Here is a 21,574-nt window from a genome sequence, read left to right as displayed (position 1 = left end):
ATTTTGTTGAGTTAGTCACAGTTGGTTAGATTTATATCACAGCTGCCTTCAACCATGCTTTATAAACCACAGTGGCTGGATTTACAGAATATACTAAGCCAAATTCAAGCTTGCAATGTACTGTAACACAATCTATATAAGCTTATCTGAACCTGTGCATACATTGCGTGAGAAACAAGGAACTTAAAAAAATAGAACTTGTCCAAACAGTTGTTAAATTTTACCAAATGCGTATTTTAGAACATTAGTCAATAGGTGTCAGGTGAACAGATATGTGTGCATAGTTTTCTACCTTGATAATCAAAGCTTAATATGTTATATTTAAGGATATATATATAAGGATGCTTTGACATATATAACACGTTGATCTGCATTTTATCAGGCTGTGGGAAAATCAAATTATAGTTATTCTCACACTTTTGTAACTAAATTTTATGATGTACTCCAGGACTCAAGTGGGACTTACCCATCACTTTTCTTAAAGAGGCTCCCAGATCTCTCTGTGCCATACTGCTTATTTCCCTGGAGCTGATGCATGCTATACCTCACTGGCTTGCTCACAAAATCCTGCTAGAAAACAAAACAAACTTCCTATTTTTAAAATGGCATATAATTACAACAATAGGCAAGGATGCAAAAATCCAAGCTCCATTAGAATATGATCTCAACATTAGAAATGTCGAGTTGGAGATACTTAGATGGTCACTGAGTCTACCCTTCTGTTCCGTGCATGATGCAGCCACAGCATCCTTGTCAATCATCCAGCGGTTGCTTAAATACCTTGAGCAAAGAGAATCCACCATACTGCAAAATGCTCTTTCCATCAGATCCTCTCAAAATACAGCCAAAATTTGCTTCCCTGCCAATTTCACCCATTGGTTTCTGGCCTGTTCTCTAGAACAACAAAAAACTTAATCCATTTGCTGCACAAACCCTTTTTACTATATAACCATATGATATATCTTCCCTTTTCCCACTGATTCATGTTTTTTAAAATTGCTTTGGGCATGAGTCCAGCACATTTACCCAGAAAATGCTAAGCTTGCAATAGCAGTGAATTCTCTGCAGCAATACTTGTTGATGGATAGAAACATCCATCTAGTACAGTGTTTCTCAACCTTAGCAACTTTAAGATATGTGGACTTCGACTCCCAGAATGTAATTTCAGCTCCCAGTTCTAGGAGTCGAAATCCACGTGTCTTAAAGTTGCTGAAGTTGAGAAACACCGATCTAGTACAAGGGCCTGATTTTGCTGGCCTCGTCTTCTCTTTTCATCAGAACTCCTCCAAGTTTAGGAGATGAGACACAGAGCTGGGCAGTTATTATCCTTGGCCAAATAATCAATTTTTGTCCCTGTGATAGGTTGTCTTGACAACTTTTCTTATTATGAGCTTTCCCCTTAAAGCAATGTAATGGGCATTCTATTTCACATCTAATGCAGAAAACACAGTTGGGCGTGAATGGCCTTGTGAAATTCTGCACTAAATTTTGGGGTAGACAAATTGGATGGGTGGCTTCTCGGAATTTCCCCATGGAAAGAGAAATTTTCCAATAATTTCTCGTAAGCAGGACTCTCCCCTAGGAGGGACAGCACTATTACTACTACTACTACTAAAAAAAAGGCTTGTGGGAGTAGCTCCCTCATGCTGTCTTCCCTTGAGATTTAATTGAAGGGAGGATACAGAACATTGGAGAGAAAACTGTACAATGACCACATCCACCCATCCAAATATATACAGCTCCCTTGTAATTAAATTAGTGCAGGAACACTCCACCTGTGAACATTTCCTGCAACTCTCTTCTCCTTTGAAGGAATTTTGGAAGCAAATTCCCTTTCATCAGATTGAAGGGGAAATGACAGAAGCAAAGGGAGATGATTTTTCCGCCTGGCAATGGCAGAAACTGCACTAAGATTCATAGTAAGTTGCCTTCCCCCAGTTAATTCTTCCCTTCAGTCCTTAACAAAGGATTTATAAAAAATATTTCATCAGGTACCTGCTGGCCTTTCTCCATAGCAAAATACGGTGTACCCTCCCTAGTTTTACCTCTTTGGACTCCAACTGCAATGCTGCTTTGAGCTGATCCCGAAGGGAACATAACTGCTTCTTCTCCTCCTCCTGCTTTGACTTCATCTGCAAAGCATCACACAAACATTCCATCAAACCAGCCTGTGTTTTTTTTTTTGCTGCAAAATACCTTCAGTAGGCATTTCTTTCTATATGTCCAAGTTGCCCAAGTCTCAAGCCCACATTATTAAAATGTCTCAACACCAGTTAAAAATAATGAATCACCATTTAACCCTAATACTGTTTGTTCCAAGTCTGACTGGTATGTGCTCAGATGCTTGCAATTTGAAATTATGCCTACCTCTGTATGACCCTTCTTCACTGTTCCCCATACTTGAAGGGGATTAATTTGAGATTAAAGTGGTGTCTGTTTATGTATTTCACACTGGATTTTAGCATGATGTGAAAGTTAATGTCATATTACATACTCACACTCTGCAGCTCAGGAGTAAGTTTCTCTATGAATTGTCTGTGCTTCTCTGTTACCTTTAAACAGTTCTGGAAGAAACTGACAGAAAAATACCATGGAACAAAAGGGGAAAAAAAAATTCAGCTCACACCATAGAATACTTCCACAACAACGCTACTATTTTCAGTGAAGTCTTCCCACAATTGTCCTCACAACTGCTGACCTCAACAGAAATGATGCTTAAGCAAGGGAAAGAAGCTGGGAAGTAGGATGAGATGAGGTTGCCTTCCTACCAGCGGGTGAGTCATTGGAGGCACAGTAAAGCAAGAGTGGGTAATTGACTGTCCAGAAGATCTCTAATGCTCAAGTGAAACCTCTTAATTTGTTGTGATGTCACATACACAGTAGAGCTAGTAAGAAATCAGTTCAGCTCCCAGATGCAGCCATAAGAATGACAAGGTCCAGGTTCTGAACTGCTGCAAGGACCTCATAAGGAAGAGCCCTTTTCAACTTCAATACCCAGGAATGGTCACTGGCCTGGATGGCTTTATGGCTAGAAATAATAACTCCCCCTTCAGAGTTGCAAGATGGCGGCTGAAAAATCTATAGAAGTATAGTTGTTGCCTTACCTGTGTTTTGTTGGATTACTCCAATTGTTTCCCACTCTTGTAGGTAGAGGAATAGTTTATGCATGAAACAGAATGAAATTATAGAATGGGCAGGACTATTTGAAACTGGAGGTGGGGAAGCACAATTTCAAATGTTTCCTTTTGTTAACATTTCTTGCACCATAGGCAAAAACCTACTGACTTACATACATACCCTTTCATACAATGTCCTTTCAGAAGAAGCCACTCTTCTATGAGTGACACCACAATTTTTAAAATTATTAAAGTTGGAAGCATTCAAAGGTAGCATCACCCACATATAGAGTCCCCTTTTCTGGAGAGATGGGCGGTGATAGAAATTTGAAATATAAATAAATAAATAAAAAAAAATATATTTATGCCATAAATTCACATTTACAAAAGTTCACACAACAACAAATTGGTATTTAAAGTGCTCAAACTTCTTTGCTGCCAAGAGAATTGTGAGGAATGAAAATATAGAAAATGGATGGCACTTACTTGAACTGGGAGTTGCAGTGATTGATGTTATTCTGCAGCAAGTCAACTCCTTTCTTGGTTTTAATCTCATTCACTTTAATTAGGTACTGGAGGGAAAGGTTACATAGCTGACTTGTTGAGCCACATTCTCATTTGTTTGCTTAGCCCTCCTCTGTTCTTGAGTGCTAAATTATATTTTGCAGTTCTTCCTTTTTACATCATGCACTTAGTATATGACACTCTTGACAATCTTCTCTTGAAAGCTACATCAGTCGGTTACATAAACTTAAAAACAATTGTACTTGTATTGAGCTAATTTACCTTTATTTTTATGGTTTGTCTTTCAAATTCTATGAAAGGCAGAGCTTACGTAGATGTTTACACTGACTAAACCAAACCTTGACCAAATGTTACTTATTTGTATTTTCCCAAGTACTAAAATACAAACATAACCAATAGCTAGAGCAAAAAAAAATTAAATGCTACATAGTGGTGATTATGGTACTATAGTAGCACTAGGATATGGATAACTATAATTGGATTTTAAAAGGACAGAATCAAATGGTAAATTCTGGTGGAAGTATTGTATATTCTCAGAGACTTTGCCTTTTCATTGCAACTATATATTACCTCTCCTGCTTTTTGGAGGGCCTGCTATCCCTCTAGAGCAGCTTTCCAGAAAGTTGAGCAGGAAGAAGTTTGAAAAAATTGGGATGCCTTATTTTTTTTAAAAAGAAAAAATTAAGACGCTTTTCCCAATGGAAGTCTGCTGAGGCCAAGCCAGAATTCCTCCCATTGTTTGAATGCTGTACATGAGGCCAGAAGCCGGCGTTTGATGTGCAACAGAATTCTTTTTCCCAGTCTGGCTATAACAGTATATGGGACACTATCCTTTCCAATTCCTACATGGAGAAAGGCTCTTTGTGGGGAAGCTTTTCATATTTGCTTCTAAACTGGAGCCAAGTACAACCTTTTTCTTACAGGAGACAATTTACATCTGCAACTTTATGAAGATAGTTTTTATACATGGATGTCATCCTCATATAGAAAACAGACTATGTGCTATCACATGTAACTGTAATAATTACATAGCACAGTTGGCTTGACAGAAGCATTTACTTTTTTAATATAAAATTGTTTCCGAGCCTTTTCAGCTCAGGAAGGACAACTTTAGAACAATTTGTAACCTTTAAAACATCCAAGAGCACAATTAACATTTTATAAACATCTTTAATTGACAGGATGGAGTTACTAGATCCTCAGTCACTTCAGAGCTATCATGCTCAGGATCCTGCCTAAAATGAAAGAAAGGCGGGCTCAGGGTATTCCCTCTGGAAAGAGAGTTCCACCGTCTGCCTGCCTCACCTCACACATCTGTAACTGGAACATCCTTCGCTCTTTTTCCATCTCTTCCGCAATCTCTCCTCCAGCAACCTCTGTCCTCACCATTCCATACTGTTTTGCCAGCTCCCGCTTTTCTTTCTCTATCTTTGCACTCAAGTAGAGAAAAGACAACATTTGGTATTTTAACAGAATCAGGTCAAAATAAAGTAGCAGTGGTTTTATAAAGAAGATAATATCAAACCAACTTACAGTTTGTTTTCATAGTCTTTCCAAGCTTTCTCAAAAGGCTTTTTAAAATCCTATTGAGAGATGAAGGAACACTTAATGCTGCATTTGATCTTTTGTTCTGTTTTCCTATTTTGAAACGACTACATTACTAAGTTGTTCCGTTAACTTGTTTGGAAATGTGTGTGTGTTTCAATTTTTTGGTAGTGCATATCTAGACCTATTACAATGTCTTCCTTTTAACATGTTTCTATACTCATCTTTCTCTCTCTCTCTCCATTTACATCATCCTCACTGATAAGGTGAGGTTGCACACCTTTTCTGTTCAGTTGTCTGTCTATTGAACTGCAAAGAAAAATTACCTCGTAGAGAACATTATCAAGTTCATACAGGGTATTTTAAACAGGCAAGTTAAATTTAGAGAGTAATTAAAACAGGGAGCTGGGGAACCTAGCAAGCTGGCTGTCTTATATATTTTAAACTGAACTTTAAAAACTAAGTTTTCTTCAAGGATTAAGTTGGTAACAAATACATATGTTAAGAATAAACCTTTAATAAAAATAAATTATATGCATAAAAATCCTAAACTGACTTTAAAAACTTAAGAAAAACAAAACAAAATAAAAACCCTAAAACAAAAAATAAAGTGGAAAAAAGAAGAAAAACAAAAAGTAGGTAAAAATTAATGAAAATATCAAACTATTCAAATGTCAAAAATTGAATTATTCTACAAATTCAAACTCTTGAAAGTTTGAATAAAACATGTTACCATTCTTGTTTTTAAATAGTGAATTGTAAATAAAAACTCACGTTGCCTAATTTTGCTTCTCCTTTGATACAAAGTCAATTCAAAGGCTGAGAGTTGACAAATTTGAATCACAATCTGGTGATCTTTTAACTGTATATATTGCCATTTAGCCATTTTAGGCAACTTATATTCTTTTCGTAAAAGGTTTTAAGGATATCATTATTTACTAGCTGACTAAAAGTAGTAATTCCATTTTTGGCCAATGTTTTCCAAAAGCAGAGTAATGTCAGCCACTTTTAAATGGGAACTATTCCAAAGCATCATTTTCTTGTGAGAACTAGAATAAAAATGTAGTTTTATGCCCAACAAGGCCCAGATATGTCTCACCACTTCCCACATTGGAAAAATGACCAAATTCCTATTATAATTAGAACCAAGAACCTGCCCAGAGTTCAAAGGATGCTAAATAATAACCCTCAAGCTCCACCTTCAGTTGGATAACAGTCCCCAAATTCAGAAGGGCTTTGGCCAGTCCTGGAACATCCCATTTGAGCAGAGAATGTGCCCCTGTGGCGGAAGAGCAATTGAAAACCTTGATCGCTTTACAGTATAGTGTTGTTGTTGTTGTTGCTGCTGTTATTGTTGTTGTTGTCTCATTCTATGCTGATGCTTGCCAGGAACTGTTATTCCCATTTTTAGTCAAGCATCCCAGTTGCTCTGATTCCCTTTACCTCTAGTTATTATCAGATCAATCTGATGCTACTTCTCTGAATGTTGCTAAATACTGCTGTACTGTTTGTACAATACACCACAATTTTTCCTCAAATAGTTCTTAGATATTGCTTGTCTGGCTTTGCTGGTCACCTGTTTTAGCTGTAGCTGTCCATTTAGTTGATTATCTATATCTATGCATTATGCTTGTATGTACTTGATTCCTATTTTTATTTTTATTAATTGCTAGAACTATCTTTAATAATGCAGATAACTAGTTATTGCAATTAATCTGTTTAACTTTTTAGCCTTTAAGTTATAATCGCTCCTTTGTATATTTGTATTTGTATATTATTTTACAGCATGCTATACCATTATGGATGAATCAAAAGCTGGAATTAAGATTGCTGGGAGAAATATCAACAACCTCAGATATGCAGACGATACCACCCTAATGGCAGAAAGTGAAGAGGGACTAAAGAGCCTCTTGATGAGGGTGAAAGTGGAGAGTGCAAAAGCTGGCTTGAAACTCAACATTGAAAAAACTAAGATCATGGCATCTGGTCCCATCACTTCCTGGCAAATAGAAGGGGAAGAAATGGAAGCAGTAACAGATTTTATTTTCTTGGGCTCCAAGATCACTGCAGATGGTGACTGCAGCCATGAAATTAAAAGGTGCCTGCTCCTTGGGAGGAAAGCTATGGCAAACCTAGACAGCATATTAAAAAGCAGAGACATCACCTTGCCGACAAAGGTCCGTATAATGAAAGCTATGGTTTTCCCAGTAGGGATGTATGGCTGTGAGAGTTGGACCATAAGGAAGACTGAGCACCAAAGAATTGATGCTTTCAAACTGTGATGCTGAAGAAGACTCTTGAGAGTCCCCTGGACTGCAAGGAGGTAAAATTAGTTGATCCTACAGGAAATCAACCCTGAATGTTCACTGGAAGGACAAATACTGAAGCTGAAGCTCAGATACTTTGGCCACCTAATGCAAAGAGAGGACTCACTGGAAAAGTTTCCCCTCATGCCAGGAAAACTGAAGGCAAAAGGAGAAGGGGACGGCAGAGGATGAGATGGTTAGATAGCATGACCGATGCAATGAACATGAATTTGAGTAAACTCCGGGAGACAGCGGAGGACAGGAAGGCCTGGCGTGTTATGGTCCGTGGGGTCACGAAGAGTCGAACATGACTTAATGACTGAACAACAATACCATTATGCTCCATTTAGGCACAATATTAATACTAAACAAAGCTTGTTTTGCTGATCAATAACTAAAATAGAGACTTGAATTTACTAACCCTCAAGCAGGCTGCTTATACTTGTCAGACAGAATCAGCACAACTCCATGGTCTTAGGTAGAAGGAACATCTACTACTCAATTCTTTCAACTCAGAATATCAGGGATTAAATCTGAGGCTATATGCTTGCAAAAGCTCCTCAGCTATGGTTCCTTCTTCTAACTGCTATATTGAAAACAATATTCGGAAAAAGAACCATTAATTTTCCAAAGAGTTTGAGACCCTGCCAACAGATGAAATGAAATAACGGCAGTATTTACAATGTTTTTAGTGTGTGGCATCATAGAGAGTGAATTCTTTCAGATGATCAGCTTTTCCATCTCCTAATTCTTACGTAGAGGAAGGCTGCCATGGCTTGAACAGAGTACCGAAAATGGAACTGCTCCTTCCTAGCTAAGTTTTTGCCACTGTTGGTGAAAGCAACAAAAAAACTTGAAATGCTCTCAGTAGTGACTGAACTAGCAACACACAGGTGGAAGAACCCAGTTCTAGTTCCTGGTTTAAAATGTCCTTATGTGCCATACATTCAAAAGAGTATTAAACGTGTTCTAAAAGAAACCGAGTATGAAATCTGGGTTTATAAGGTCTGGGGGTTGTACCATACCTTAAATGTAACTCTGCCACAATGTCAGACTCATGAGAACATGGCAGAAGATAGTAAACAGTTATTAATGCATGTTTGTGCTGCAGTTAGGGCATAAGGAAAAGCTATTCACATCCAGCTGTATTGGATATGCTGTTTCCTTTCTCTTTCTCCCCATCCTTCCAATATCTAATTTCCAGTCTGGTTTGCCAGCATCTTTGGGTGTTCCCATACACAAGTATCAGATTCCATCCCATGTTACTGAATTATTCGTTCAATGAAACAATTGAGATAAAGAGAACTGCCTGCCTGCAGTGACACCCCCCACAACATAATTGGATCACAAGGAAGTTCAAAACAAAATTGGGCTGCACTTTCTTTTAATAATCCCCATTATTTCTGCCACATAGGATTGCTTTTCTGTAGGCATATTGCAAGAAGTACAGCCTACTGTCTGCTCTGTTTAAAATGAGAGCACATACAGCACCCCAACACATAGTCTTGCAAGTGTGGGACAAAGTTGAAAAGGTCACTTTTCATACAACCTATCGCTCTGTAGAAGTAGACTCAAAATGCTCTCCTGTTAAGTTTATTAGTTGTTTGTGATCATGCAGGTCAGCACAGAAACTTAAGTTTAAAAGCAATTTTAATTTATTAATCTACTAGTTGCTCTGAGAATGTCCATTCTTTAATCAATTTCCCAACCCAATCTTGTGCCTTAAAAAAAACTGAACTTAATCCTGTGAAAGTTTCAAATTATCCATAGAAAACTCCTTTAGCTGTTTTTGTCTTATTTAGAAATTATGTATTTTACTCTATCACTTCCTCACGAATGAAACTGATAATACCACAACTTTGAAACAGATTGTATTCCTCAATAAACAAGAGTACTGCCCACAACTGCCCAAAAGAATTATCAAAAAAGTAGTCAAATGTCTATTTTAAAAAAAGTCAAACAAAAATGGGTTTTTGAGGGAAAATAGCTTCAGGATGAGGAATGTGAGCAAGCGTTACCATTCATGAGTGAAACAGAAAGAGGAGAGCTGCCCCTAATATAGAATGTGAGCTGGGTGCTACAACATAGGAAAACAATCACTGAAACTACAGGGTGATGTTTTAGAGATCATGAAATCACATTTTGAAAATTCACAAACAGATAACTTGCTTTCAATTCTCATTCTACAATCTATTTCCAGCATCAACTCACCCCTCTGAAATCTCCTTTGATCAGTGAATCCAGAGAAAAATGAATGTTGTGATAGAGGCTCAGCAACTGAAAAATAAAGTTTATTATAAGTGCTCTTCCCTAATTAAAGGAGAGAATATTGAAAACTTGTTTGTAATAACTTATATTAAAGCATATACTATAGGCTATAATGTGAGATGCTTCCAGACAGCTGATGCTTATAGACATCAAAAGGAGTCAAGACTGTCAAGCAGCTATTCAGTTTTTCTTCTTACAGTGTCTGGACTCCCATGATTCTATGTATGAGGCAGGACAGGTGATATAAAAACTTCACCTAGAAGCAATCAGAAATTCAGCAGGTACTAAAGGAATTCACAAACAAGGACAGAAGCAGGCAATGCCAGTCCTAGAGCAGTATTATGTATAATATTCTGAAATCTCATCTACAGATCTAAACTTGCTGTTTTGCAAAAACAAAGTCATATCACTCTTCTGAAAGAGCAGTCATTCTGTGTCCAAAAGTAGCCTGGTTGACTGCTCACAGGTGCAGAGAAGGGGCATGGTATGAAGTGGGAAGGAGCGATTTGATAATGAACTCCATCCTCCCTTAGTGCTGCAAGGGAATGGCAGTGCTGGCGATGCAGGCTCATGGCAAGCAGCATTTAGAAGAACCCTGTGGAACAGACAAAATGCCACCCCCAGTATTAAAACCAATGGCCACATGAGACACCCTACTCAGCAGAAGCAGCAGAAAATCTGTAATGCCCTCATTAGGGACATAACCAGCAACGCACAGCAAACCCCACTCTTTTTCCTGGTCTACAGTGATGTTTCATGCAGTATAAGCTAGTCTTGTTCTTTAAGGACAGGTCAGTACTCTTTCCTTCAGCAAAGGATCGTTACCTTGTCGTGGTGCTGGAGCTTGAGCACCTCAATGATGCCATGAGCTAAACCGTGAAGGGCCACCCAAGACAGGAAGGTCATGACAGAGAGGTCAGACTAAATGCGATCCCTGGGGAAGGTAATGGCAACCCACCCCAGTATTCTTGCCGTGAAAACTAAATGGATCAGTACAACCAGAGATATATCGGTATACCATCGGAAGATGAGACCCCCAGGTCGGAAGATGGTCAAAATGCTACTGGGGAGGAACAGAGGATGAGTTCAACTAGCCCCAGACGTGATGACGCAGCTAGCTCAAAGCTGAAAGGAAGGCTAGCAGCCGACGGTGCTGGTGGTGAACGGCGAATCCAATGTTCTAAGGATCAACACACCACTGGAACCTGGAATGTAACATCTATGAGCCAGGGCAAATTGGATGTGGTTATTGGTGAGATGTCAAGATTAAAGATAGACATTCTGGGCGTCAGTGAACTGAAATGGACTGGAATGGGCCACTTCACATCAAATGACCACCAGATCTACTACTGTGGACAAGAGGACCACAGAAGAAATGGAGTAGCCTTCATAATTAATAGTCAAGTGGCTAAAGCAGTGCTTGGATACAACCCAAAAAACGACAGAATGATCTCAATTCGAATTCAGGGCAAGCCATCTAACATCACAGTGATCCAAATATACACCCCAACCACAAATGCTGAAGAAGCTGAAGTAGAGCAGTTCTATGAGGATCTGCAGCACCTACTGGGCAACACGCCTAAAAGATGTTATTTTCATCACCGGAGACTGGAATGCTAAGGTGGGCAGTCAAATGACACCTCGAATTACAGGTAAGTATGGCCTGGGAGAACAAAATGAAGCAGGACATAGGCTGATAGAATTTTGCCAAGACAATTCACTCTGCATAACAAACACTCTCTTCCAACAACCTAAGAGATGGCTTTATACATGGACTTCACCAGATGGACAACACCGAAATCAGATTGATTACATCCTTTGCAGCCAAAGGTGGCGGACATCTGTACAGTCGGTAAAAACAAGGCCTGGAGCTGACTGTAGTTCAGATCACGAACTTCTTCTTGCACAATTTAGGATCAGACTAAAGAGATTAGGGAAGACCCACAGATCAGCTAGATATGAACTCACTAATATTCCTAAAGAATATGCAGTGGAGGTGAAGAATCGATTAAGGGACTGGACTTAGTAGATAGGGTCCCAGAAGAACTCTGGACAGATGTTGGCAGCATTGTTCAGGAGGCGGCAACAAAATACATCCCAAAGAAAGAGAAAACCAAGAAGGCAAAATGGCTGTCTGCTGAGACACTAGAAGTAGCCCAAGAAAGAAGGAAAGCAAAAGGCAACAGTGATAGGGGGAGATATGCCCAATTAAATGCAAAATTCCAGAGGTTAGCCAGAAGAGATAAGGAATTATTTTTAAACAAGCAATGTGCAGAAGTGGAAGAAGACAATAGAATAGGAAGGACAAGAGACCTCTTCCAGAAAATTAGAAACATCGGAGGTAAATTCCAGGCAAAAATGGGTATGATCAAAAACAAAGATGGCAAGGACCTAACAGAAGAAGAAGAGATCAAGAAAAGGTGGCAAGAATATACAAAAGACCTGTATAGGAAGGATAACAATATCGGGGATAGCTTTGACGGTGTGGTCAGTGAGCTAGAGCCAGACATCCTGAAGAGTGAGGTTGAATGGGCCTTAAGAAGCATTGCTAACAACAAGGCAGCAGGAGACGATGGCATACCAGCTGAACTGTTCAAAATCTTGCAAGATGATGCTGTCAAGGTAATGCATGCTATATGCCAGCAAATTTGGAAAACACAAGAATGGCCATCAGATTGGAAAAAATCAACTTATATCCCCATACCAAAAAAGGGAAACACTAAAGAATGTTCAAACTATCGAACAGTGGCACTCATTTCACATGCCAGTAAGGTAATGCTCAAGATCCTGCAAGGTAGACTTCAGCACTTCATGGAGCGAGAATTGCCAGATGTACAAGCTGGGTTTAGAAAAGGCAGAGGAACTAGGGACCAAATTGCCAATATCCGCTGGATAATGGAAAAAGCCAGGGAGTTTCAGAAAAACATCTATTTCTGTTTTATTGACTATTCTAAAGCCTTTGACTGTGTGGACCATAACAAATTGTGGCAAGTTCTTAGTGGTATGGGGATACCAAGTCATCTTGTATGCCTCCTGAATAATCTGTATAACGACCAAGTAGCAACAGTAAGAACAGACCACGGAACAACGGACTGGTTTAAGATTGGGAAAGGAGTACGGCAGGGCTGTATACTCTCACCCTACCTATTCAACTTGTATGCAGAACACATCATGCGACAAGCTGGCCTTGAGGAATCCAAGGCTGGAGTTAAAATCTCTGGAACAAACATTAACAATCTCAGATATGCAGATGATACCACTTTGATGGCTGAAAGTGAAGAGGAACTGAGGAGCCTTATGATGAAGGTGAAAGAAGAAAGTGCAAAAGCTGGCTTGCAGCTAAACCTCAAAAAAACCAAGATTATGGCAACCAGCTTGATTGATAACTGGCAAGTAGAGGGAGAAAATGTAGAAGCAGTGAAAGACTTTGTATTCCTAGGTGCAAAGATTACTGCAGATGCTGACTGCAGTCAGGAAATCAGAAGACGCTTCATCCTTGGGAGAAGAGCAATGACAAATCTCGATAAAATAGTTAAGAGCAGAGACATCACACTGACAACAAAGGCCCGCATAGTTAAAGCAATGGTGTTCCCTGTAGTAACATATGGCTGCGAGAGCTGGACCATAAGGAAGGCTGAGAGAAGGAAGATCGATGCTTTTGAACTGTGGTTTTGGAGGAAAATTCTGAGAGTGCCTTGGACTGCAAGAAGATCAAACCAGTTCATCCTCCAGGAAATAAAGCCAGACTGCTCACTTGAGGGAATGATATTAAAGGCAAAACTGAAATACTTTGGCCACATAATGAGAAGACAGGACACCCTGGAGAAGATGCTGATGCTAGGGAGAGTGGAAGGCAAAAGGAAGAGGGGCCGACCAAGGGCAAGATGGATGGATGATATTCTAGAGGTGACGGACTCGGCCCTGGGGGAGCTGGGGGTGTTGACAAACGACAGGAAGCTCTGGCGTGGGCTGGTCCATGAAGTCACGAAGAGTCGGAAGCGACTAAACGAATAAACAACAACAACAACAGTACTCTTTCAAAAGAGTGCTAAATCAGTGCGTAAAAAGAGCCTGTATAAGATGTAACAGGCACTTCAAAAAGGAAAGCATCTGAGGACAGATGCCTCTGCAGAAGCCAAGCATCCGGCCTCTCCTGCAGCCAAGCTAAAAGGACTGATAGGAAGTGGGCTGATCCTAAACCTGGATTACATCAGCAGCCAAATGGTCAGTGTATTATGCCAGAGTATACCCATGGCAAAAACTGTGTCATGAAGAAAGGGAGAACACTACTTTGAAACTGGAACAGCTAAAGGTGAGTTTAAGCAGCCTATCCTCTGGGCTGGGAATGAAAGGAAGGGAAAGTCTTGAGGGTATGCCTTTAAAAATGGTTAGTGGGTCATGTTCATGTCGTGGACTGAGTTGGAGCCCACTTTAGGATAAGAACCTGATGGGAACTGTGGCATAAGCCTAAAATATGCACATTGCAGTTAACATTCTCAAACATTCATCCTCCAAACCTTATTCCTGCCCTCAGGCTCCCCACACTTCAGGCTCCCCAAATGCTGAGCATGGGTCTTGGCCCACAAAAAATTGCCTACCCATGTATAGAAAGCATCAAAGCACTCTGCTGCCTCTTCTGGTTAATAAATGGGTTAAGCATATTTTCAATTTCCATAACTAGGAGATATTTAACCATGTGAATTGCTCAACACTCGCAGTCAGATTTTGCACGTGTCAGGGAGATATTTGAGCCTTTCCTAAAATGCAATTAACACAAACTGTCATGATATAGAGCAGGAGAGGCCAATCTATGGCCTTCCAGATGCTGTGGGACAACCATGCCCAGCAAACCCAATGGTAGGGTATAGGACACTTTCCCCAGAAAGTGGGAGGTCAGATGGATGAGGCAGTACCAGGCTCTTGATGGCTTCTAGCAGCTCTTGTGAAAATGAAGCAAAGGTGGTAAAAGCTTCAGACAATTTTTCATCTCCGTTGTTACGATAGTTTCCTGAAAACTTCTCCAGGGCAGCAATATGAGCTTCTAAGTGGCTAATGAGATCTGCAGAAGTAAAAAGTTATTTGAATGTTCTTGCACATCTTTTTCTGAGGTAAATAAAAAAACTGTATTACAAAAGGAAATCCAAAAAATGTTGGCAGGAGCCCATTTCATTGATTTTAAAGGGCCTTAAACCCACATGAATGCATATAGTATTGCAGTCTGGAATTAGAATATGGAAATGTACTTTGGGAAGGACTCAGAATACAGCATGAAGGTAAGGATGTACTACTGATCTGAGGCTTGTTAAGACAGCAGGAGAGAATATGTGGACTACCAGTTCTTGAACTTCAGCTCAGCTCCAGTAATTGTCCTCCTGACCATGCTGTTAAGGGCAGAGAAGAGCTGGCGTTCCATGCCAAACGTGAAATTATAGATTGCCAAATGGTAATCCTTTATAAAGAAGATTGCTTGCTAATAAAATATGTTCCCTCAGTCTTTCCTCAGCTGGATCTAATCACTGCCAAATTTATCCCGAATGGGGAATTTATGTACAAGAGGAATCCAAAAACAGAAAGGAGGTGTAATGACAAAGGTGTCACAGTGAGATAGCTGGTCATGAGTGAAGAAAGCTGTTTTGGAATATAGTTTCTCTCTTTGAGAAACTGATGATACCATGGTAGTGTCCATGATTATGCTGTTTGTTTTTGGAATCATTTTCTTTACTGCTCTAATTTCTTTCAAGGAATACTATAGACAGTTTGGCTGGATGCACACCATGGGCATCTCTCTGCCAGGGTGTAAGACAGGGCAAGTGATATCACATGTGTCATGGCATCATCATGCTAATAATACAAATTACATAATTTGTGTCAGTTGTGGACATGTGATGGGTTATATGGGATGCCTATGATTGTGTAAGCAAGGTTTGATTTTGGCTTATTGTACTGTATGAACCCAGTCATTCCAATTTGTAAATCTTGGTTTATGGTTAATGTGCAAATCAGGCTATAGAGCTTATTCAACAATCCATGGCTAAAACAAACTGTGGCACAGTGTAATGTGTGAATTCAGCCTTTTTCTTGCATACACAGATGTGTTTTTAAGCAGAGTGCATATATTTAGTCTGCTGCACCCAAAACTGTCTGTTCACATGTAACAAAGAAGTATACAGCATCAGTGAAGAGCCAATTTCCATGGGTACAGCAAGATTGACTGCAGTGGGAAGGATTTGCATATACTGTACAGCTTGACACAGAGCTCCAGAATGTCAGTACATGTGGAGACCAGCTTTTCATGGACTAAATGAAAATGATTTAATAGAAGAGAGACCGGCTTACTGCTATGCATGTACTGAGTTGGAATCTCTTTGCCATGCCTAAACAAATATATTTGTCAGGTAGCAGTCCTGTGCATCTTACCTGAAAATGCCAGTTTGTGCAATACATTTACCTATGGTTAATGTAATTAACTAACTTTTCTTTGTTTGCATGACATGGGCTGGGCTTTTACAACATGCTTGGCTACAATGTGGTTTCCTAATTTATGGTTCAGTGTAACCTGCCTTTTGTGTGTGTGTGTGCCTTTGAGTCAGTGTTGACTCCTGGTGACAGCCTGGACAAGCCCCTGCAGTTTTCTTGTCAAGGTCATTCAGAAGTGGTTTGCCATTGCTTCTGTCCTTGGGCCAGCTGAGTGACTGGCCCAAGGTCACCCAGCTGGCTTTGAGCCTAAGGCGGGACTACGGCCTCCCAATTTCTAGCCTGATGCCTTAACCACTACACCAAACTGGCTCTCTAACCTGTCATACAGCCACTTATTTTTACTGAAGCTTAGTAGGACCTATTTCTGGATACCTGAATTTTTAAGAACTGAGAAAAGGAACTGGATGAATTAGTACTTCTAGAAAAAACCCTAAAAGGTACAGAAATATTCTGGCCTGCCAGGTTTGCCTGCCTTGGCTATATCCCATTTCTTGTTGTAAGTGGTTGCCTTCTGACCTTGTCCAGTGGTGTGCTCTGCTTTGACTGCTTTCCTCATTTTTTGCAGAACAGTTCGATCTGAATCCAAGTCCTAAAAGCATTAAAAAAGAGGGACTAAGCATATGTTCTCTTCTGCCCACAACCATGGTCACAGCAAATGGGAAAAGTATATGACTACAAAGTTGTTAACATGCTGTTACTTTAGTTTCACAATTCACAGGCAGCAGCTTTTATAGCTAACCATAATGACAGGCATAGAAAGATCTCATCACACAAAGGGTGTGGTTATATCCTTGCATCATGGTATCTGATACAACTTTGTAAGTGGTGGCATTTGCATGATGACATAATGCATGTTGTCTCCCCCCTCCCCCAACACCTATGTTCACAGAGGCTTTTAAGACCCCAATGATGGCAAGACAACTGGGAAGTTTTGGGAGAATTTCAGTGCTTTTGTTTACATTTGCTACAATCAACTTTACACAGTTACCTTCATAACTAAGTAACCTGTTTGGATTACTGCAGTGTGCTCTACATGGGGCTACCCTTGCAGACCACCCAGAAGTTACAACTGGTCCAGAATGCAGTAGCATGCACAGTGTTGGGTGCCCATATTACAGCCTTGTTCCTCAAGCTGCACTCCCAGTTTTCTTCCAGGTGCAATTCAAGGTGCTAGTACCTTCCAAGCCCTACATAGCACGGGACCAGGTTATCTGCAGGACTGCCTCTCCTGCAGCAGACAGGGTAGGCATGTTGCAGGTCCCCTCCATTAAACATTGCCATCTTGTGGGTCCTTGGAAGTGTTGCAGCCCCTGCCCTATGGTAGACCCCCCCCCCCAAGATCTGACTGGCCCCCACCCTTTTCTCCTTCTGGGGAGCACTCAAGACGTGGCTGTTCCTCCAAGCGCTGGGATAAGGTGAGGTCAGGGTGAGATGAGATGAGAACATGGGTGGCATCAGAGAAGTGCAGTTGTGCTGCCAGGTTCTTCTGTTTTTTAGTTTTATTGTTTTCAGTTTCATTATTGTATTTATTGTTTTATTGGCTGTAAGCCACCCAGAGCTGGTTTTAAGATGGGCAGCTATACAGATGTTTGAAATAAATAAATAAATAAATAAATAAATAACTGTTCGAATTTTTGCAGATCACCAAATAAATGCACTCAAATATATACACTGAAAAGCTTGGGTGAGGATTGCTAGCAATTTATTTTATTACCCTTTTTGTGTAGAGTAAGGATAGAGAGGGTTGTCGCTATATAGCTGGTGGAAGTTCAGAAGGTGTGAACTAACTAACTAGACCAGCCTTTCTCAACCTTTTGACCCTGGAGGAACCCTTGAAATATTGTTCAGGCCTCGGGGGAACCCTGCCCATTCAGGCTCAAATATAGGCCAGAAGTTACAAAATTATTATATTCATTCCAAGTGTAGGCCTGTATATATGCACTAACCGTGTTCTAAAGCTACAAATAAAGAATGAAACTTACCTCTTTAATGTGAAGTTGCCCGAATTTGAAATAACTTTTTAAATAAATTGTGATCTCCCAGAGAAACCCTAGTGACCTCTTGGGGAACCCTGAACTAGACAATATTTTTTGCATTTTTTTATTGGTCAGATGGACAACTCTGAAATCAAACTGACTGTATGATCTACAAGCAAAAATGGAGAAGTTCTATTCAGTCAGCAAAAATAAGACCTACTGCTTCTTGTGACTCAGATTACACACTTGTTGCAAAATTAAACCTTAAACTAAAGAAAATAAGTAGAATAATCAGACCAAGATAAAATCTCAGCAATATTCCATATGATTATGTGGCAAAGGTGAAAAATATCTTTAATAGAATAGGTTTTATAAACAGAGTTCCTCTCAGAACTCTAGACTGAAAATTGAGACATAATTAAAGATGAAGCCAACAAAAATATTCCGAAACACAAAAAGTTAACAAAATGGTAGTCTGCTGACATGCTGAAAGGCAACAGAGACCAGAAGATTTATGCAGCTAAACACTGAATTCCAAATAAAAACAGGAAGAGACAAAGAGTTTATCTAAATAACCAATGCAAAGAAATTAAGAACAACAATAAAATAGGACAAAAAATAGTTTAAAAGAAAAAAGAAAATTACAGAAATCAAAGAAGGCAAACACATATAGAAAGGGAGATATAAAGAGATGGTATTATTATAGAGAAAAACTGAACAAAAGAGATGATGAAAGCATAAAAACATAAATACATAAAAGGATTTGATCACAGAATCAATCATTCTGGAAAATAAAGCTAACTGGGCCCTACAAAATATTGCTAACAACAAAGCAGCAGGAGTTGATGAAATAGTAGCAGAATTATTTAAAATTTGACAAGATAATGAAATTAAAGTTCTACATGCAGGTATGGAAAACACAGCAGTGGCCAGAGGATTGGAAAATATCAATTTGTTTTTCAGTATCAAAAATTAATAGTGCTAAAGGGTCCTCGAACTACCTCTCAGTTGCACTTACGTCACACACTAGTAAGATAACACCAGATGAAGTAATGTCAGAGTGCTGATTAGAAGCACAAATAATGAAGGTAAAGCTTTGGACATATGTGAATTTCATCAGCATTTCCATTTCCCGATGCTACAAGACTATGAATAGTCTTGAATGGTTTCCTGCTACTAACTTTAAATTTAGTGTTACATCCTGTCCTAACTCTTAAGGGACTTTTGATACCTTTCAGGGCCTGCTCAGCTCTTATACACAACTTAATTGGCTGTCCATTTCTGGAAACTTCTTCACAATGAGTGTGGGTATTGGGAAACCAAAATGAAAGATGTGCAACACATTTTAAAAGAGGAAATGAGAAAGTAAGAGGGGCAGAAATGGTTTTTAAAGTTATAGTCAACAGATATTCAAATGGTATCTTCCATAGCTGTATAAAAAGTACCCTACCTAACCCTAACCCTTTTAAAAATATTGATAATGCACATTGTCAGTATTAGGTGCTTTCTCAGAATGAAGCCTCATTTATTTTCATGTGACTCATTCCCAATTAATATTGTGAGAAGACCAAAACCTTAATCTCCCCGATAAGTTGTATATCAGGAGTTGTGCAAATGCTGACTACACTTGGATGAGAGTAACTCAAGAAACAAGTTACATGCTGAATTCAGGATGCCAAAAAGATGTATCACCCTTTCAGGTTGTGCCCATGGGAACTCTGCAGTCATAGAAAAGACCCTGGTCCATGGTATCTTCACCAGCAAGGTAAAACCTGTCAAGGCACAGAGAAACTTCTTACCTCTGTAAAGTCCCTCCTGCAGTGGTCTGTCTCTTAAGCTCTTACGTGGGGTTGCTGCACTGGACTCCTATAGCATCTGTGGCACTTCAGGGACTAACATATTTATTACGGTCTAACCTCTGTGGATCATAACCCTTTTGTCAGGTTGTTAGGGAAATTTTAAATGAATTGTCAACGTGTGTGGGCATCCGGATGCGTGCATAGACATTCATGCTTTTTAAATAGAATCTTAATATTAGATTCTTTGTTTTTTCAGGAACTTAGAGTTATCTTTTAATTGTCAACTGTACTTTTATTAAGTAAACTGCTTTGAGCTTCCTCTTTTGAAAGAAGAGTAGGGTACAAATCCTTTCACAAATAAGAATAATAATTTGTTCCTCTGTATTCTAATGAGTTAAATTTCCTGGCATTTGTTTCCCAGAGAGAAAATAAGAAATTGTCAGCAACAGACCCAGCCCAGATGTGTTGGGCTTAAAGCCTCCTTCCCTGCTCCTCCCTTACCTCCTCTAAGCTGCAAACGGTGTTCCTGCATTTGCCCATGTGGCTAGTAAAGGAGGAGGTTGTTGGAGAGCTCAAATCCTCTTGGGTTTGGGAGATGAAGTCTTGGACAGGGATCAGGTCTGGCATCCTTGTGACCGAGGCAGGTGGGCGCAGCAAAGGAGCACACAGCCTTGGGCTATCCAGCAAAGTCACAGAGGTGGAACTTCAGGCACAGAAAAAGGGGAACAGGATTGAGAGGAAGCAGCTAAGGGTAGCTGAGAAGACCACAAACCTCTGAAAGGCAGAGCAGCAGTTTGCTCACTCTCCCTCTGTAATGCTGCTTTCCTGTCCAAATTATACACAGAGAGAATAGTACTTGTAGATGTGCTCAGACCCACACACTTTACCACCACCTGGTGAGTGCCTATCATGTAAGGCTCCCGGACCATAGAGTGACTCAGGGAGGAGTTTTTGGCCTCCGATTCTCCTAGTAGGAAAATGGCAAAAATGCCTTTCTTCGGCCAAGGTTTTAATTTTAAACTTTATTTTTTAATATTTTTTAAATATTCAACAGTCTCAAGTATTTCCATAAACAGAAAGGTGGGATATACATTCCATATTAAACAAAAATAAAATTATGCTAAAATACTTTTTTCTGTTTAATGTTAACTTTTTTGAAAAGTTCTGAGTTAATTTTCTGTAAGCTTTTAGCTGTCTCAGGAAAAATGAATCTCTCCCCCAATTCAGTCTGTCCAGTTCCTAGATGCTAATTACTCTTTGCATAGAGTTATCCATATGGCAGATAGCAGAGGTACCAAGGATCATGTAAATTTTGATTCACCAAATATTCAAAACCAAACCAAAGATATCTCCCACTGAGCTCCAAATTGTTTTCTGGTTCTGTTTGCAATCTGATCACTGTAAAATACTTCTTTAGGAATTTTGGGTTCGTATCTATTCAAGTCACTTCACTTTATTTAGTGCAGTGCTAGATGCATACATATTGCTTATGACGCACTTTAGCTAATAAAACTATTTTGGCACATATTAGCTGTTTAGGAGCCAGTTGATCCTTTGGAAAT

General features: G+C 39.6%; 1 protein-coding gene across 6 annotated transcripts in view; it reads right to left on the bottom strand.

Annotated features, from left to right (window-relative positions):
• Positions 1-20,714, bottom strand: part of LOC134493049 (arf-GAP with SH3 domain, ANK repeat and PH domain-containing protein 2-like) — a 52,512-nt gene extending 31,798 nt beyond the window's left edge. For 3 of the 6 annotated variants that reach the window (XM_063297291.1, XM_063297293.1, XM_063297295.1), the window contains exons 1-10: positions 20,514-20,714; positions 16,754-16,826; positions 14,674-14,819; positions 9,704-9,769; positions 5,175-5,224; positions 4,947-5,076; positions 3,603-3,688; positions 2,499-2,574; positions 2,046-2,132; positions 467-570 (exon numbers count right to left, since the gene is read on the bottom strand). In XM_063297291.1, coding sequence (XP_063153361.1) covers positions 467-570; positions 2,046-2,132; positions 2,499-2,574; positions 3,603-3,688; positions 4,947-5,076; positions 5,175-5,224; positions 9,704-9,769; positions 14,674-14,819; positions 16,754-16,826; positions 20,514-20,639 — 944 coding nt within the window. In that variant the 5' untranslated portion in view covers positions 20,640-20,714. The remainder of the gene's footprint in view (positions 1-466; positions 571-2,045; positions 2,133-2,498; positions 2,575-3,602; positions 3,689-4,946; positions 5,077-5,174; positions 5,225-9,703; positions 9,770-14,673; positions 14,820-16,753; positions 16,827-20,513) is intronic. The other 3 variants (XM_063297292.1, XM_063297294.1, XM_063297296.1) reach the window with 2 other exon arrangements.
• Positions 20,715-21,574: the final 860 nt, after the last annotated feature.

Source organism: Candoia aspera, chromosome 3 (assembly GCF_035149785.1).
Source record: "Candoia aspera isolate rCanAsp1 chromosome 3, rCanAsp1.hap2, whole genome shotgun sequence".
NCBI classification, from domain to species: Eukaryota; Metazoa; Chordata; class Lepidosauria; order Squamata; family Boidae; genus Candoia; species Candoia aspera.
This window is presented reverse-complemented; position numbering and strand designations above follow the sequence as displayed.